The sequence below is a fragment of the Melanotaenia boesemani genome, chromosome 10, assembly GCF_017639745.1.
Source record: "Melanotaenia boesemani isolate fMelBoe1 chromosome 10, fMelBoe1.pri, whole genome shotgun sequence".
NCBI lineage: Eukaryota > Metazoa > Chordata > Actinopteri > Atheriniformes > Melanotaeniidae > Melanotaenia > Melanotaenia boesemani.
In genome coordinates, this window is record NC_055691.1 from 23743110 (window position 1) to 23757288 (window position 14179).

Genomic DNA, 14179 nt, shown 5'->3' on the forward strand with positions numbered 1-14179 from the left:
TCAGCTTTGTCATCTTATGCTTTCCTTATGGGTGGGTGCAGCCACCCAAAGGCCTCAGCTAAGGTTTGAAACTGGAAACTTCTTACTGTGAAGCGCTAACCACATGCAGTCTATGTGCAAAACTCGCTATTTAAAATCTAGACAACAGATAAGCAGAAATTCATAAACATCCTGCATTAAGTCATGTAACAAATCATAATGAGTTAAAGTATTACCTTGTATTGTGTAGGAATTCTACAACTATTATAGTTTTCTACATTATGCTAATTAACCCTTTATCGGGCACTCATTGAAATAATTGGAAATTGAATTTTAAATCACAGAAAAGAGATTTATTGGAGGATATTAAAAATCTTTTATACTATATTTCTGAAATAACAATAGTTATATATTAGTAAGTAGTCAGTACTAACAGGTTTTTAATTGAAGACCAATCTCAATGAAGTAGCTGGGACATAACCTGAACTTTGCTGATTAGAACTCTGTGTGTTCTATGATTTCATGGATTAGCCTGCAGAGGTGGTTTCTAGCTAAGCCTTAGTTTACATTAACTAGCTAAGTAAAGCACAAATTCATGCATGGGACAGTGGACTATAGTTTAGGGAATTACAATTATTTGTCCCATAAAAAATGCAAGTATTTCCAGATTAAAATGTGTTCATGTAGCTGTTTCCCTCACTGATTCTTCTCAGTGAGCATGATGATATTCAGCTCAGTCCAAGCTTCCATGTGTCTTCATCTTGAAACACATGTTCCTTTCAACACTGACTTCACACCCTGTTCTTTGTTCTGCTGGAGCTTTCTCTCTTCTCCTCTTTGCTCTCTTTTCCAAATATTAGAATAATAAAAATTTCTACAAAATACTGGAAGATAGTAAAGTTCAAAGTCCATTCCTGCTCACATTCACTGTGCAGGACATACCACAAGGGAAGGAGAGAACCTATCATAAATAAAATATATTTTAAGATACCCTTGTTTAAGTCTGTGTACATATCAAATACATTCACAAGCAACGTAATTTTTAGAATCCGCAGATAAATAGTGAAAAACATTAAAAATTTTATGAGACACTGGTTGCCTTTTTATTAAACAGGGCCTAAAGTAAGAAGACATGGATTAGAGAGGGAAAATAATACAACAGACAGATGGGAAACCATAAAATCTGGACATCTAAAGAGGAGGAAGATATCAGATAGATAAGTTTAAAGTTTGTCACAGATCAAAAGCAACCCTTATTACCTGATAGGAGCAGAAACTCAGAGCTTTCAGTGTAGAAAACAACAAGGTTTCATCAGCATACAGTTAGCATATGATTGTCATCAGTCATGGAGTCATCAAGGCTCTAAATTATTATTGTGTTTCCTTTGTGCTGCTTACAAAAACAGTGATGGCAAATTTCAGACTGTAGTCACTTTGTTTTGATTTCAAGTTCTAAAATCAAGTATATGCAAATTACTAGCACAGCACATCATATTTGTCTTAACTTTAACTTGAAAAATGTATAAATGTTTATTAAACACCTAAGCTTCTGTGTCGGGACTCAGCACCTGATATTTTAAGATCCAAACAACAATCCTCAGTTTAACCTGTTTAGTGTTTGAGCAAAAATAGTTTAACTGTTTACACATTTCTTTTTAAAAATCTTTTCTACACCATAGGTTCAATAACTTTTTAATAGTAATAGGTAAGTACACAACTTTTTGGGGGGATTACTTGTGTCCTTTATTTGAAAATTGCATGGGAGAAAAGAGGGCAGACATGTGTCAGGACTTGAATCTTGGCTGGGTGGACCAAGAAGCTTCAGCCTAACATCTCTTACAGCTTACCACTCACCTGAGAAACAGGAAATGTTTGTATTCTCTTTATGTTGTTTTGCAGTCACTTTTAAAGGCTACCTTGCAAAGTGACTGCAAGTAACATCCCATGCTGCATAAACATAGAGCGTTTGATACTTGCCAACTTTTAAGTGTTTGAAATCTAATTATTCATTATATGAACATCATACAAGCAACTGTGTGTTTCCAAAGCTAAATATGCATAATACATGCTATAGGCAGCATATGAGTAGTTTCTTAATTTGGTATTGTGTGGCAATAAGAAGCCTTGGATAGGTTGGTTAGAGAACTCCCCCAGAAGTTTCCTGTGTATTTACTGTAAAACGAGTGAAGAAGAAAAAGAAACTTCACAGTGTTTGAGATAGATGCATTGATGTTTTTACCCCTTTTCATATATGACTGTTTTTCTTTAATCTTTACTTATTGAATAAAGCTCAAGTAGGATTATTTGAGTCACTGAAAAGCAGCAGATCTTTATTTTCTCTTATTGTCAAAAGCCCAAAGAGTCTTCCCCTCAGGTAAGATTTTTTCTTTGTCTTCTTTTTTAAAAATATTACTTTGAGATAGTTTGTTCTTTAAAGGATAACATAAGTGTAACAATAGGAGTCTGATTCTGATGATAAATTTAGGGTATATGCATTTAATTGTTACAATGGAAGAACCCACAAAGAGGAGAGCTCTGTAACTCTGTGCCAATTAGATACTCATTCCTATTAAATTCCTACCCATTATTTAATGTACGTTGCTGAATTTACTGAAATGTTCCCATGATGTGCATCTATAGAGTCATTATAAGAAACATAGGAACCAGGTTTATTAAACCATTTCCATTTTTTTAAGTATATCTCTCAAGATTTTACATTCATTATGTCACCTTAACTTTCTTTTTAATGTCTTTCTCTCTATACAGAATTAAAAATGGCCCCGATTATTGAATGGATTTCTAAAGTGAAGGAACTACTGAAACAAAGCCCTCTGGCAGCAAATTCTTGTTTTGGATTAATCCTCTTTGTTCTGGAGAAAATCGTGGAGATTGAATTTGTATGTCCTTGCAAACCTACATGGAATCCTTGGCATGTTTCAGCATTTTTTGTTGTTCCAGCAGTGATAGTCTTCGTGCTTATAAGTTACATTCAAAGCTGTGGGTTTAAGCAATACTCCTGTGAAGCTTTCATGAAAAGTTTAGTTCCTACCATATTGTGGCTGATTTTGCTGTTTCTTGATGGTCGATATGTTGCCTGTGCACACACATCCTGGTCAGGAAAATATGAAATTGACAACGCTTCATTGAATAGATGGTGTAATCCATCAAACTCAACTGAAGGCTCACTGACCGACACCCAGGCATATTACGCTTATTCTCAGGTAAACAATGATTTAAAACTTCAGAATTTCTACACTAATCAATGATTTGGTTGATCAGAAATGATGTTGTAGAGCAGAGCTTATAACAGAAATGGTTCACATTTATTTCTTTATTTGTTGGCCCAGTACGCAGGAATCATGGCAGCATTAGGACTGGCTGTTGTCTATTTTGGCTACCTGTGCATCATCTGCAAAGATCAGAAGAATACAAATGAGACCACCAATGTTAACGAGCTGGAAATGTTTTCACCAAAGCTGGACGGGATTGTACCAAAGCCGGACGAGATTGTACCAAAGCCGGACGAGATTGTACCAAAGCCGGACGAGATTGTACCAAAGCCGGACGAGATTGTACCAAAGCCGGACGAGATTGTACCAAAGCCGGACGAGATTGTACCAAAGCCAGACGAGATTGTATCAAAGCCGGAGAATCCAATCCACTGATAGAAAAGAAATCTTGTGATACACAAAGATACACAGGAAATCTTGGCTAAAGTTGGGGGTAAACTTTATTTTGGAAAACAGGTCTTGCCAGACAGGAATAAGTCTAATTATGAGCTGAGTAGTTTCAGGAAATCTTATTTTGATCCACTCCAATAGACTGTTTCTGCTCCCCAAGCAGTGCAGTAAAAGTTCTGTTTAAATAAATGTGTTTTATACAAGTGTAATGATGTGAAAACAATTATATGATTTAAGCTACAGTATGCAGAGAAATACTTACCATACTATTTGTAAAAGTATCACATTCATTGCTGTGTGTATGAGAGTAAACAAAGCTTAAATAATCTTTAACTGTATGTTTGTGTGTCTGATATGTTTTTTTTTTTTCTTTTTTTTTTTCTTTTTTTTACAATGGGAACTATAATTTCTTAAACTTAGTATTCATTAGCACACCTATCTAAAAGTAGAACTTGATTTTGTATATAATTTCAGATTGTAATAATACATTTAACTTGATTTTCATATGTTATACTGCTTGTGGTCAACAGTTTCTATTTAGTTATATTTCATATTTGTGTATTGTGTGTATACACTCAAGTACCTAACTGTACCTTTAGAGGAACAATGGATGGTTTCTGGGTTGGTACCCTCAACGGTACTGCTGTTGTGTCCTCAACAGTGGACAATTATTTCAATCCTTGCAGTTTGTACTTTATAAAAACAGGTTTGTTAAATTAGGTGCAGTTATCTCCAGCCGTGGTCCTCAAAGCCCACTATTCTGCAGGTAATAGATTATTTCCTGCTGCAACACACTTGATTCGAATTAAATGGATTTCTAACAACCTCTGCACAAGTCTGTTACTGAGCCATTAATGTGAGTCAGGTGTGCTGATGCAGGGAAACATTGAAAGTCTGCAGGACAGTGGGCCTTGAGGACTGGAGTTGGAGATCCCTGAATTATGGTACAAGACAGACCCCACAGGTACAATACTGGTATATCTGCAGTACCACTGAGGGTGTCACACCAATATCCAATCCTTTGTACTTCTAAAGGTATAATTAGATGCACTGTTGTATTCAGTGTTGTTAATATTTGCCACTGTCTTTGCTGTGCTGCACCCTTGTACCCTGGTGTTTTACCTGTACAGTATTACAGTTGTGTGGCTCTGAACAACTTGAAAGTTCAAAAATAAATATTTACTCCATTTTTAAATTTTATTTTGCTGTTTTAGATTACCCATTCTGTCAAGTAAATGTAAAAGTAATGCTTAAGAAAATAAAAAGTAAAACACATTTTTACTGCTAGTGTGATTATTCTATTGTTAGTTTAGAAAACAAATGAACAGCCATTACATTATTGTCATGTTTGTGTCAAATGTATGTACTTAACATGAGATATATTAATATTCTAAGTCACTGATCTATTATGCAATTATTTAAAAAAAAGTTAGTTATCATTTTTAAACAAAACACTCGCTCTGAAGCAAACAAATAAAAGGACAACTTGTCCAACTGGAGAAGATGTCTTCCTTGTTCTGCCCTCTAGCGTTCAGCCAGTGCAGGCAACATTAAATATCTGAAGATAGTTTTAAAGATGAACTACAGAACTTTTACCATTTTTCAGGGATTTGCCCCCTATCGACAGCTCGGCATCCATCTTTAATCCTACTTATACCATGAGATCTGCAGCCAGTAAAAAGCAGTCTGTGGGAGGATTGAAACTTGTTTGGATTAAAATCTATTAACCTCCTACACTCCTCTTTTATTGTTTGAAAAGACGATAAAAAGGCTGGTTGTACTGAATTAGGCAGGATAGAGACTCAGTCATGCCACCTTTAAATGAAAACACATTTGAGTTACAGTTATAAGATTGACTTGGTCTCTCAGGAGCAAACCCTCAGTTTGAAATTAAGTGTTTTCAGATCCAAATTGTTGGAATAGTTAAGAAATTAATTGTATCCTGAAATGTAATTGGTAAATGTCATGTCTGGTTGTTTGTTATAGTGCTACTGTTGTATTATGGGTAATCAGAGCAGACGACTGAAGGTGAGACGGTGCAGAATAATCAGTAAAATTTTTATGTATGCTGTACTTTCTACATCAAGTTTATCAGACTCTTTGTGGGTATTTCATCTTCAGCAAGTTAAATGCTGCTCAGTCAAGGTGAGGTAAGATGACATGGACATGACTGGATATTCCACTTAATTACATTTGAAATCTCCTGGTTCCTTTTAGTTTTGTAATAGGCAAGGCAAGTTTATTTGTATATCACAATTCAACGACAGCGTGATTCAAAGTGCTTACAGAAAATAAGAAGCATAATTTAACATTAAAAACAAAAGAGAAAGGAAAAAAGAAAATTGTATGAAAACAGTATTAAACATCAAGTTAAAAATTCAAGCTTAAACGAAACACATGATTGAGTGTTTCAGCTGATCTGAGGCTTTCTGGGAGTTTGTTCCAGACATGTGGAGCATAGAGGCTGAATTCAGTTTCTCCATGTCTGGTTCTGACTCTGGAACTGATAAGAAACTGGATCCAGATGACCTGAGGGGTCTGGTAGGTTCATATTTGGTCAAGAGGTCATTGATGTACTTTGGTCCTAAACCATTCAGAGATTTACAGACCAGAAGCAGAGCAAATTTTTTGAATGTTCTATTAGCTGCATACCAATTTAACCATGACCTAAACAGATTTTACTTAATTAAGTTGATGGGGACCAACTGTTAAGACATCCCAGGTTTGTCTCATAAAGCGAGCTGGGATGTGATGCACATGGATATGACATTTGTTGAGATAAAGAATCACAGAATATAGTAGAGGAAAAATTAACTGGAATCTTTGGTTTATGTTACTTTACACCTGTTCATTCATTCATTCATTCATTCATTCATTCATTCATTCATTCATCTAACATTAACACATGTATTTTTTTAATCATAAGACTGGGACGTTCTTATTAGCTGTGTAATAATTCATTTATAGATTACAACCATCAGGGTGTAACTTAAAGATTAAACTGCATTTCCTGTTAGTGCAGGAGAAATGTTCAAATCTAATATTTGAATGCTAAATATTTTACTACTTTATGAAGGAACGTCACACCACAATATACCAGTTGGACAAAAGCAGAATAATGTTTTTTCAAAGTCACAATCAACATTTTATTGTCTATGAATCTCTTTCATGCTTGTGGAGATCTGAGTTTACACGAGAACTAAATATAAATACTTGTATTGCCATCTAGTGTCAAGTCAATCTTTGCAATTAGTACAGTTTAACAGAGAGGTACATTTACATTTGTCTCATTTAATTAATTCTGTATGATTTAGACTTGATTAAAGCCTATATTTACTCTGAGTATAAGCCCCTAAGTCCTTTTCTCTCCATACAAAGAACTGCTGAAGCAAACAAACATTTTATTCCTTCTCACTTTCTGATGCTACCACAGTCTGTCATCTACCAGACTCGTCTTTGAGTTTAGAATATACATCCATAAAGTCAGGCCTGTATGGACCGAATTTAATCATATTACTGATATGTAAAAATATCTTGAAGTTACAGTTATGAGTATGGTATCAAAGTTAAGATTCTCAGATGAAATTGGTGCTGTTCAGATCTGCATGTCACTCCTTCTCTCTCTGACCTTCCTGTCCAGCTACTGCTCATAAAGGCCACCCAAGCCACAAAATCTAAAAGCAACTGTGTAAAGTTGTTGATTATTTATAGATCTTATTGTCTTTAGTTTGTTCTTCAACAAGAGAAATGAAGGTCAACTGGGTGAAGAACAGGTTGTGGGCTCAAACAGGGTGAAAATTCTCTTCTTTACCTTCAAAAACATCTGTGTTGCTTTCACAGCATGCTTTGTCCATCTGTCCTGTCAAACTGTCCAGTATTGCTGTGTTATAAGCCCATTTTAAGCAGTTCTATCTTTTTAATAAACTGTAATGACACATTCCTGTTAAAGTTAAAGACATGCATTCTCACAATGATGTTCCCTCTAATCTGTTATAAAAGAAAATGCTCCTTTTTTCCTTTGGTCAAATGTAATATTTTTCTCTTTATCAGCTAAGCATAGCCTACATGTTATTGGACTGTGGTGTGTAAAAACAACATTCATATTCTTATGCTTTCCTTTCAGCTTTGTCATCTTATGCTTTCCTTATGGGTGGGTGCAGCCACCCAAAGGCCTCAGCTAAGGTTTGAAACAGGAAACTTCTTACTGTGAAGCGCTAACCACATGCAGTCTATGTGCAAAACTCGCTATTTAAAATCTAGACAACAGATAAGCAGAAATTCATAAACATCCTGCATTAAGTCATGTAACAAATCATAATGAGTTAAAGTATTACCTTGTATTGTGTAGGAATTCTACAACTATTATAGTTTTCTACATTATGCTAATTAACCTTTTATCGGGCACTCATTGAAATAATTGGAAATTGAATTTTAAATCACAGAAAAGAGATTTATTGGAGGATATTAAAAATCTTTTATACTATATTTCTGAAATAACAATAGTTATATATTAGTAAGTAGTCAGTACTAACAGGTTTTTAATTAAAGACCAATCTCAATGAAGTAGCTGGGACATAACCTGAACTTTGCTGATTAGAACTCTGTGTGTTCTATGATTTCATGGATTAGCCTGCAGAGGTGGTTTCTAGCTAAGCCTTAGTTTACATTAACTAGCTAAGTAAAGCACAAATTCATGCATGGGACAGTGGACTATAGTTTAGGGAATTACAATTATTTGTCCCATAAAAAATGCAAGTATTTCCAGATTAAAATGTGTTCATGTAGCTGTTTTCCTCACTGATTCTTCTCAGTGAGCATGATGATATTCAGCTCAGTCCAAGCTTCCATGTGTCTTCATCTTGAAACACATGATCCTTTCAACACTGACTTCACACCCTGTTCATTGTTCTGCTGGAGCTTTCTCTCTTCTCCTCTTTGCTCTCTTTTCCAAATATATGAATAATAAAAAATTTCTACAAAATACTGGAAGATAGCAAAGTTCAAAGTCCATTCCTGCTCACATTCACTGTGCAGGACACACCACAAGGGAAGGAGAGAACCTATCATAAATAAAATATATTTTAAGATACCCTTGTTTAAGTCTGTGTACATATCAAATACATTCACAAGCAACATGCGATTTTTAGAATCTGCCGCTAATTACTGAAAAACATTAAAAATTTTATGAGACACTGGTTGCCGTCTCATTAAACAGGGCTTAAAGTAAGAAGACATGGATTAGAGAGGGAAAATAATACAACAGACAGATGGGAAACCATAAAATCTGGACATCTAAAGAGGAGGAAGATATCAGATAGATAAGTTTAAAGTTTGTCACAGATCAAAAGCAACCCTTATTACCTGATAGGAGCAGAAACCCAGAGCTCTTTCAGTGTAGAAAACAACAAGGTTTCATCAGCATACAGTTAGCATATGATTGTCATCAGTCATGGAGTCATCAAGGCTCTAAATTATTATTGTGTTTCCTTTGTGCTGCTTAGAAAAACAGTGATGGCAAATTTCAGACTGTAGTCACTTTGTTTTGATTTCAAGTTCTAAAATCAAGCATATTCAAATTACTAGCACAGCACATCATATTTGTCTTAACTTTAACTTGAAAAATATATAAATGTTTATTAAACACCTAAGCTTCTGTGTCTGGACTCAGCACCTGATATTTTAAGATCCAAACAACAATCCTCAGTTTAACCTGTTGAGTGTTTGAGCAAAAATAGTTTAACTGTTTACACTTTTTCTTTTTAAAAACCTTTTCTGCACCATAGGTTTAATAGCTTTTTAATAGTAAAAGGTAAGTGCACAACTGTGTGTCAGGACTTGAATCTTGGCTGGGTGGACCAAGAAGCTTCAGCCTAACATCTCTTACAGCTTACCACTCACCTGAGAAACAGGAAATGTTTATATTCTCTTTATGTTGTTTTGCAGACACTTTGCAAGGCTGCCTTGCAAAGTGACTGCAAGTAATATCCCATGCTGCATAAACATAGAGTGTTTGATATTTGCCAACTTTTAAGTGTTTGAAATCTAATTATTCATTATATGAACATCATATAAGCAACTGTGTGTTTCCAAAGCTAAATATGCATAATGCATGCTATAGGCAGCATATGAGTAGTTTCTTAATTTGGTATTGTGTGGCAATAAGAAGCCTTGGATAGGTTGGTTAGAGAACTCCCCCAGCAGTTTCCTGTGTATTTACTGTAAAATGAGTGAAGAAGAAAGAGAAACTTCACAGTGTTTGAGATAGATGCATTGATGTCTTTCCTTAGCGAATGCATCTTAAGTAGGATTATTTGACCCACTGAAAAGCAGCAGACCTTTATTTTCTCTTACTGTTAAAAGACCAAAGAGTCTTCTCCTCAGGTAAAATTTTTTTCTTTGTCTTGTTTTCTAAAAATATTTCTTTGAGCAGTGAGGTGCGGTGAAGTTTATGGTTGGTGAGGCACTGATTTACAATTGTAAGAACTAAAAAGAGCATCTTATTTCAATATTCATTCAACAGCATGCAACTGGTAATGCATCCTATCCTATCAGCATTCCTCTTTCAATTACACTCACACACCAACTGTTAGCAACTCTTCGGTGTGAAAAGTAGCTACTGGCTGTCCTAAAAGTCGCTAGAAATCGCTAAATGACGTCATCTAATGTGCATAATAGCCTGGTACATGGAGGCTGCTGTGGAGAGGAATGTCATGGGAAAGGCAAAAATTGACGAAAAGACAAGCTAAAAATGTTTAAAAAGGCAAAACTAATAAAAATATAACAAATTATTTGGTTAATATTTTCTTTTATTCTAGTTTAATTTTATTAAGTGTAGGTTGTTTTCTAATTAGGAGGCTGCAACATTTCACAACACTTATTTTCCTCCTCACTCTTCATTAATAGACATTAATATCTGATGGTAAGCCAGCGCGAGATCATCCTGCACCAGCTTTGAACTTTTTATTTTCAGCCTGGTAATGAAACAGGTGATCATCTCCTGCTCTGAATGCAGCTACTGCTGCTGCCAGAAGCCTCTTCTGATTGCTTTTGGACAGGAGAGGGGCCTGCGCAGCAGCACCCACTCCTCATAGAATAGAATAAACTACGTTCATATATGTCAGTCTACAAAAGTCTCCAATACTGAAAATGTCGCTAGATCAAAAACAAAACATACAAAAAAAAAGGTTGCTAAGTTGGCAACACTCACACATCGTGTTGGTGTGTGAGTGCGCCCCCTTGAGGTGAGGCAGAGTACTGTTTGCCTCACCTGCTGACTTTTCTCTGCACTTTATTGTACGATAAACGGGAATATTTATCTCACAAATACATTAAATACATTACACAGACTGTAGAGAGTCATGGTGTATAACAAATATTTCTGTGAAGTCCATCTTGGCGATATGCTGAGGAACAGAAAACGGCACGTGTCATGCAACCCAGTTTGTATTGGATGGCACAGTGATAAAGTTTAGGATATATGCATTTAATTGCTACAACGGAAGAACCCACAAAGAGAGGATCTCTGTAACTCTACTCATTGCTATTAAAATCCCTCACATTATTTAATGTGCCCTGCTGAATTTACAGAAATGTTCCAATGATGTGCATCTATAGAGTCATTATAAGAAACAGAGGAACCAGGTTTATTATTTCTTTTCCATTTTTAAGTATATCTCTCAAGTTTTTAAATTCATTATGTCACCTTAACTTTCTTTTTAACTTTTTTCTCTTTATATAGAATTAAAAATGGCTCCAGTTATTGAATGGATGTCTAAAGTGAAGAAAGAAATGAAAAACAGCCCTCTGGCAACAAATTCTTGTTTTGGATTAATCCTCCTTGGTTTGGAGAAGATTGTGGAGATTGAATTTTCATGTCCTTGCAACCCTACATGGAATCCTTGGATTGTTTCATCATTTTTTGTTGCTCCGGCAGTGATAGTCTTCTTGCTTATGTGTTCCATTCAAGGAATCAAGTGTAAGCAATTCCCCTACAAAGCTGTCATGCACAGTGCATTTCCTGGCATATTGTGGGTGATTTTGCTGTTTATTGATGGTCAATACTATGCCTGTGCAAAGACATCCTGGCCAGGAAAGTATGAAGTTCTTGACAACCCTCCATTTCAGAGATGGTGTAATCCATCAAACTCAACTCAAAACTCACTGACAGACACCCAAAGATGGTACTCTCATTCTCAGGTAAGCAATGATTTAAAGTTTCAAAGGTTCTGCACTAATCAATGATTTGGTTGATCAGTAATTATGTTGTAGAGGAGAACTGATAACAGAAATATTTCACATTTATTTCTTTATTTGTTGGCCCAGCTCATAGGAATCTCGATGGCATTAGGACTGGCTTGTTTGTATTCGGGCTGCCTGCTCGTCATCTACTTCTGCTGTGAGAAGAATACAAAAGAGACCACCACTGACGACACGGAGCTGGAAAACTTTGTACCAAAGCTGGATGAAATTGTACGAAAGCTGGACGACATTGTACTAAAGCTGGACAATCTGAGCCGCTGATTAAAAAGGAACCTTGTGATACACCATTAATTATACACAGGAAATCTTGGCTTAAATGCATTGATATACTTACCACGTTATCTGTGAAAGTATCACATTCATTGCTGTGTGTATAAGTGTAAACAAAGCTTAAATAATCTTCTACTGTATGTTTGTGTATCTGATATAGGTAATTTTTTTTCTTTTGTTTTTTTTAGGGAACTATAATTTCTTAAACTTAGTATTAATTAGCACATCTATCTAAAAGTAGAACTTGATTTTGTATATAATTTCAGATTGTAATAACACATTTATCTTGATTTTCATGTTATACTGCTTGTGGTCAACAGTTTCTATTTAGTTATATTTTATATTTGTGTATTGTGTGTGTACACTCAAGTACCCAACTGTACCTTTAGAGGAACAATGGATGGTTTCTGGGTTGGTACCCTCAACGGTACTGCTGTTGTGTCCTCAACAGTGGACAATTATTTCAATCCTTGCAGTTTGTACTTTATAAAAACAGGTTTGTTAAATTAGGTGCGTTTATCTCCAGCCGTGGTCCTCAAAGCCCACTATTCTGCAGGTAATAGATTATTTCCTGCTGCAACACACCTGATTCAAATTAAATGGATTTCTAACAACCTCTGCACAAGTCTGTTACTGAGCCATTAATGTGAGTCAGGTGTGCTGATGCAGGGAAACATTGAAAGTCTGCAGGACAGTGGGCCTTGAGGACCGGAGTTGGGGATCCCTGAATTATGGTACAAGACAAACCCCATAGGTACAATACTGGTATATCTGCAGTACCACTGAGGGTGCCACACCAGTATCCAATCCTTTGTACTTCTAAAGGTATAGTTAGATACACTGTTGTATTCAGTGTTGTTAATATTTGCCACTGTCTTTGCTGTGCTGCACCCTTGTACCCTGGTGTTTTACCTGTACAGTATTACAGTTGTGTGGCTCTGAACAACTTGAAAGTTCAAAAATAAATATTTACTCCATTTTTAAATTTTATTTTGCTGTTTTAGATTACCCATTCTGTCAAGTAAATGGAAATGTAATGCTTAAGAAAATAAAAAGTAAAACACATTTTTAGTGCTAGTGTGATTATTCTATTGTTAGTTTAGAAAACAAATGAACAGCCATTACATTATTGTCATGTTTGTGTCAAATGTATGTACTTAACATGAGATATATTAATATTCTAAGTCACTGATCTATTATGCAATTATTTAAAAAAAGTTGATCATTTTTAAACAAAACACTTGCTCTGAAGCAAACAAATAAAAGAGCAACTTCTCCAACCGGAGCGTTCAGCCAGTGCAGGCAACATTAAATATCTGAAGATAGTTTAAAAGATGAACTACAGAACTTTTACCATTTTTCAGGGATTCGCCCCCTATCGACAGCTTGCCATTCTTCTTACTTATACCATGAGATCTGCAGCCAGTAAAAAGCAGTCTGTGGGAGGATTGAAACTTGTTTGGATTAAAATCTGTTAACCTCAGAGACTCCTCTTTCATTGTTTGAAAAGACGATAAAAAGGCTGGTTGTACTGAATTAGGCAGGATAGAGACTCAGTCATGCCACCTTTAAATGAAAACACATTTGAGTTACAGTTATAAGATTGACTTGGTCTCTCAGGAGCAAACCCTCAGTTAGGAATTAAGTGTTTTCAGATCCAAAATGGTTAGAATAGTTAAGAAATTAATTGTATCCTGAAATGTAATTGGTAAATGTCATGTCTGGTTGTTTGTTATAGTGCTACTGTTGTATTATGGGTAATCAGAGCAGACGACTGAAGGTGAGACGGTGCAGAATAATCAGTAAAATTTTTATGTATGCTGTACTTTCTACATCAAATTTATCAGGCTCTTTGTGGGTATTTAATCTTCAGCAAGTGAAATGCTGCTCAGTCAAGGTGAGGTAAGATGACATGGACATGACTGGATATCCCACTTAATTACATTTGAAATCTCCTGGTTCCTTTTAGTTTTTGTAATAGGCAAGGCAAG

General features: G+C 35.5%; 1 protein-coding gene across 3 annotated transcripts; it reads left to right on the top strand.

Moving 5' to 3' along the window:
- Positions 1–2158: 2158 nt before the first annotated feature.
- On the top strand, positions 2159–13253 carry LOC121647378. Of its 3 annotated transcripts, none has more exons than XM_041996734.1 (3): positions 2159–2353; positions 2746–3200; positions 3327–4934. In XM_041996734.1, the coding sequence occupies exons 2-3, from the start codon at positions 2754–2756 to the stop codon at positions 3642–3644; spliced, it is 765 nt and encodes a 254-aa protein (XP_041852668.1). In that variant the 5' UTR covers positions 2159–2353; positions 2746–2753; the 3' UTR covers positions 3645–4934. The 3 variants fall into 3 exon arrangements, with proteins under 3 accessions (XP_041852668.1, XP_041852671.1, XP_041852669.1); XM_041996737.1 differs by lacking the exons at positions 2746–3200; positions 3327–4934 and adding exons at positions 11398–11855; positions 11982–13253 and having other exon boundaries at positions 2165–2353; XM_041996735.1 differs by lacking the exons at positions 2159–2353; positions 2746–3200; positions 3327–4934 and adding exons at positions 9906–10040; positions 11398–11855; positions 11982–13253.
- The last annotated feature ends 926 nt before the right edge of the window (positions 13254–14179 follow it).

Bases quoted from the DNA above. Each gene is read 5' to 3' on its own strand.
- LOC121647378 (XM_041996734.1), top strand. From the start codon at position 2,754: ATGGCCCCGATTATTGAATGGATTTCTAAAGTGAAGGAACTACTGAAA. The intron at 3,201-3,326 runs GTAAACAATGAT...TTGTTGGCCCAG, and splicing joins CATATTACGCTTATTCTCAG to TACGCAGGAATCATGGCAGC.